This window comes from Macrotis lagotis, chromosome 1 (genome assembly GCF_037893015.1).
Source record: "Macrotis lagotis isolate mMagLag1 chromosome 1, bilby.v1.9.chrom.fasta, whole genome shotgun sequence".
Taxonomy (NCBI): domain Eukaryota; kingdom Metazoa; phylum Chordata; class Mammalia; order Peramelemorphia; family Peramelidae; genus Macrotis; species Macrotis lagotis.
Genome location: NC_133658.1, coordinates 507520733 through 507526058, shown reverse-complemented (window position 1 = coordinate 507526058; position 5326 = coordinate 507520733). Strand labels below are relative to the sequence as shown.

General features: G+C 45.2%; 1 protein-coding gene across 1 annotated transcript; it reads left to right on the top strand.

Annotated features, from left to right (window-relative positions):
- Positions 1-4008: 4008 nt before the first annotated feature.
- Positions 4009-4707, top strand: OLIG1 (oligodendrocyte transcription factor 1). The gene has a single exon (XM_074232508.1). It carries the CDS (start codon positions 4009-4011, stop codon positions 4705-4707), a length of 699 nt encoding a protein of 232 aa, XP_074088609.1.
- The last annotated feature ends 619 nt before the right edge of the window (positions 4708-5326 follow it).

The following is a 5326-nucleotide window of genomic DNA, read 5'->3' as shown; positions in this document are numbered from 1 at the left end:
GTAATCAGTGAGGCACTCCGAAGAACAGGAACAAAAGAGGTGCTAAAGGAAATGTATTATGTGATAGAAAAAGGAGGTTTACTCATCATATGAAGGCTAGATGGCTAGAAGGCTCCGTTGGTATTCTTATGATGTTAGGAGAAATCAAGGAAGGCTTCCGGAACCTTAGCTGGATTCCTAGCATCGACATTGTGAAAGGACATGAACAAGAGTTTCACAGGATGCAAGAATAATAAATAATAATAGCTAATATTTATATAGCTCTTATTTTTCAGGCACTTCATATTTAATATCTCATTTGATCCAGTGAAGTAGATACTATTATTAACCCCATCTTATAGTTGAGAAAATTGAGGCAGATGGTTTTGTTCAGAGCAAGTGACTTGACTAGTGTGACATACCAAGTTTGAACTCAGGTTTCCTGACTACAGCCCGTGCACCCCACATCCCAAGAATATCAGTGGAGCCCTCTATCTATCTAGCCTTCATGTGATGGGTAAACCTCCTTTTTCTATCTTACAATACACCCAGCACCACCTAGCTGCCCTATCTAGCATGGTTGACTTGCATTCTTCATCACTGGAGGTCAAGATTTGTTTAGGGACAGAAACATAAACATGTTCTAAAGGATCACATAAAGGAATATAACATGAACATAGATGAATATAAAATAGGGTGGGGAATAAAGGGATTAGGGGAACTGGACATGGAAGTTTGCCAACAACTGGAAAGGGAAAATTGTTGTTGGTTGAACAGAAATGGGAATGGGAAGGTTGATGACAGCAGCGGTCAAGAAGGCATAGTAATTATTCATATAAATATACCTCTTAAAATCTCACAGTGGTGAAAAATTTGGGGTGCTCTGGTTTAGTGAAAAGAGTATAAGACTTTGAAAGACTTGGATTTGAAGCCACCTCTAAAACAACTTAGGTGTATGGTCTTGGACAAACTATTTAAACTCTCTGAGCATCAGTTTTATAAACTAGAATAACACAACTATAGAGTTTTTCTGCCAGAACTTTTCTGAAGATTAAAGGAGATGAATGAATGAATGAATGAATGAAAAGGAATTTCATAAGCAATTATTTTGTGCAAAGCACAGTATTGGGGATGAAAATAGAAAAAAAATAGAATTAAAAAATAGAAACACAAAATTACAGTATTTGAGAGTTTGAAGAGACCTCACCAGAATCTAATCCAAACCAATTGCAAAAAGAATCCTCTCTATAACAAGTCATTGTCTAGGTTTCCAACCTTGTGAGATTTTTCAAGGAGTGGGAATCCACCTCTTTCCCCTGAAGGTTATTCCGCTTTTGAATAGTTGAATTTGTTAGGAAGTTTTTCCTGATATCAAGCTTCAAGTTGCTTCTTTAGGGGCAGCTAGGTGATGAAGTAGATAGAGCACTGGCCCTGGAGTCAAGAGTTCCCTGATTTCAAATCCAGTCTCAGACATTTAATAATCACCTAGCGTGTGGCCTTGGCCAACCCACTTAACCCCATTGCCTTGGGGGGGAAAAAAGTTGCTTCTTTATAACTTCTTCCTGTTGGTCTCAGTTCTATCTCTCAGGACCTAACAAAACAAGCTTATTCCCTTCTCCACATTGTAACCTTGAAACACTTAAAAGAGTTACTATGTCTCATCCTGAGTCTTTTTTCCTCCAAACCAAAGTGTCCAGTTATTTCAGTCACTCTTCATATGACAGGAACTCAAGGTCCTTTGTCAGCTGAGTAGCCCTCTTCTGAATACTCTCTAGTTTACTAATATTTTCCTGAAACTGTGGTGCCTAGAACTGAACGGAGTACTCCGGATGAAACCTGGCAACAACAGAGTGTGATGGAACTACATTGTCTCTCTCCCCATTCCTGGAAGCTATGCCTCTCTTAATGAGCTCACATTTTAATAGTGTGAGATAATGCATAAAGGTGGTTTCATGTGGAAGCAGTTGGAAAGACCCAGTGGTCCTTAGGATGTCATGGAAAAGCAAATATCTTTATGTCAGTTTCATTAATAAAACCATATTCATTTTTTAATGTCAGACCCTTTAATGGCACCAAAAAATTTGTCAAACTGTATCAAGACTGTTTTCCTGTTCTTTGGTGAAGGCCTGCAGTTGAAATGATTGGAGGCCTTGAAGTAGGAATGGCCAGGAATTAGGCAGCAACATCTGAATAAGTTAGCAGGTCTTGTCTCCCCAAGACTTACTTCCCTGGTTAATGATTCCCATAGCTAGACTGGAATTGGGTAGGAAATATGGATGAGTAGAAAGTCTGGGAGCTGCTGTTCCCAGGGCTCTTAGACTTAACTGTCCATTGGTGGGAAGTGGATGCCCATCTCTCTCCACAAGAGATACATAAGTGAAAAATATTTTGTAAACTTTGATCAAAATGTAAACCTTGATCAGAATCAAAAATCAAAATGATTTTTATGCATTTCTATGAATGCTTCGTGTGAATGTTTAGTAAATGGGTCCTTGGATCTCTCTTTAAAAAGAAAATTATGTGTTGAAATAAACAAAGATTCCATCTCCACAAGGTATATGATTCAAAATAAGATTCTGGCTTTAGTAAACCAAGGAATATTGGTAAAATTCAAATTTTCAAGGAAATTCTAAATGTAATAGATTCCTCCTTAAATTGCAAATCTTGTGTTATTTGTGCTTCAAATAACATAAATGAAGTAGAAATTTACCTTCCTTTTAATAGCTTTTGGACTCAAAATGATACCTACAGATAAAGCAAAACAGGCTGAATTTATCTGTTCTTTCCTTCTTTCCTTTCTGACCTACTACCGCAACAACACAATTCTCAAACATAATGCACAAGTAATAGCTATGAAAGAGACTACAATGCTTTTACACTATTAAATGATGTAATGCTTAAAGGGCAGAGTGTTTATATTTCACACCAAACACATCTTACCAACCAGCTGTTTTTTATATCTCCTAGCTGCTGGGGGTCTTTTCTATTTGTATTCTATAGGGTTTGGGTGTGTTTTTTTTTAATCCTGTAAATGAACAACTTTGGGGCACACTCCCAGCTTAGGTGTAACTGCGTGGCAAAGTCTGGTAACTAGAGAAGATGAATATGCAAAACGTTTTTGGAAAAACAAAAAAAATCACACTTGTCCCATTCTTAAATTTTTTTTCCAAAAGAAAGAAGAGATTGCATTAGATTAGATTTAAGACACCCTTCCCTCTGCAAAATCCTGCAGTACTTTATAAAAAAAGGAATGAAAGTGGAGACAAAAAATAGCTATCATATCAAATGCCAAGAACAGGAGACCTTGTTGAGAAAAAAGCCTTTTTCTGTTTCTTTGCAGTCAAGGGAGGAGGGAGGAAGGGAGTTGGGTAGAAGCAATGGATTTCTAGTTCCAACAAGGAAATCATCTCTACTTTAACACCCCGACTCCATGGGGAGGAGGCCCTCTTCTTTCTCCTTCCTGGAGAATCGTGTCGCGTGATAGCCTGAACCCCGGCAGAGAGAATCACACAGTTCCTTAACAATAAACTATTTCAACGATGCCAAAAATCACCTCTACGCCCCCCAGCTCCCCCTCCCAACCCGAAACGACGTGTGCGCCCCAGCCAATGAGTGCTTGCCTCAGCCCAGGCTCTCGACCCAGTTGGTTCTTTTCTTTTCCCCAAGTTCAAGAGCTGGATTTAAAGGACCTCTGGAGCGGACCCTTCTTCCTTCCATGCCCTTCTCCCAGCATCCTCAAGAGGCGGCTCTCGTTACCAGATCCTGGGCTTGGGGAAGGTTCGCAAAACACTCCGGCAGCTCTTGAAGTGTGGATTCGTTGTCAGCTCTGCCGGAGACTTGGAAAATCCCCCCGCGAGCGAGCGAGCACGCGAGGGCATACACACACACACACACACACACACACACACACACACACACACACAGCACACGGCGCGCGCACAAGCCTACGTGGCCACCCCCTCCTACGTCCCCCTACTCCACTTTTACTATGAAGGTTTCTCGGTTCGTTTGAAAACCGCTCTGCCTAAAATGTTGAGGCAACAAAGGCCTGGGGAGGTTCAGCTCGGGGCGTCCTCCTACGAACTGGTCGGCTACAGGCAGGCGCTGTCCTCTTCCTCTGCCACTGCCCCCTTCCTGCCCAAGCAAGTCCACGAGAAACTGGAACCGCCCGTGGAGCAGCTGCAGCAGGGCCTGGGGAAAGGTGCGAAGGGGGGCAGCGGCAAGCCGGACCTGAAGGATGAGCAGCAGCAGCTGCGGAGGAAAATCAACAGCCGGGAGAGGAAGAGGATGCAGGATCTCAACCTGGCCATGGACGCTCTGAGGGAGGTCATCATGCCCTACTCTGCCGCTCACTGCCAGAGCTCCCCCGGCAGGAAGCTCTCCAAAATCGCCACGCTGCTCCTGGCCAGGAACTACATCCTCCTTCTGGGCAGCTCCCTGCAAGAGCTGCGGCGCATCCTGGGCGAGATGAGCGGGCCCGGACCGCGGCTGCTGCTGGCCGGCTTGCCCCTGTTCGCCGCGCCGGGATCGGTGCTGCTGGCCCCAGGGGCCGTCAACCACCCGGAGACTGTGCACTCCAGCAAGTACCTGTCCCTGGAGGAGCCGCCCTGTGGTCAGTTCCCTCTCCCGGGCAGCCCTGGTCTCTGCACCTGTGCTATCTGCAAGTTCCCGCATTTGATTCCTTCAGGCCTCGGGCTAGCTGCTGTACAGACACAGTTCTCTAAGTGAAGAGCCTGGGCAGACCCCGGGGCACCCCCCTCCCCACCCCTTTTCTCTCCCCAGTCACACCACCGTCACACCGCCGCCCCGCTTATATCACTACCGCCACCACCGTGGGCCCTTCTCCAGTCCCTGATCCCCGGAGTCACCAGCAGCAAGAACAGAACGCGGGGACAGAGGGAAGTGTTGAGGCCCCAGAAAGCGCGAGACCCAGACTGGGGCGGGGAGGGGGAGAGGAGGACGGGATGGAGACTCTCTCCAAGTCCATTTGTGTTTATGGGAACGTGATAAGTGAAGAAACAGTAAAAGGTGTCTTGCTTTTTGAATTCTGGAGAATCTTTCCCCATTCGCGGGGTGGGGGAATTAAAATTAAGACTGGAGCTTGATCTCTCCTTTCAGGCCCTCCACTTTCCTGACCCCTCCCCGCTCCACCCCCGCCCTGCTTGCAGGTGTGCATCTAAGCCGACTTTTTCCTAAGTCCTTTTCTTTCCATCTCAAAATGTCAGGATTGTTCACGTCTCTTGCTCTGCTTCGAAGAAAGTAACCCTTTCCTCGTCTCCAGTTAGTAGCTCTGGATCGCTTATGTTGCGGGGGGGTAATCAAGGGGTGGGGATCCTTCCCTTCCGGG

Bases quoted from the DNA above. Each gene is read 5' to 3' on its own strand.
- OLIG1 (XM_074232508.1), top strand. From the start codon at position 4,009: ATGTTGAGGCAACAAAGGCCTGGGGAGGTTCAGCTCGGGGCGTCCTCC.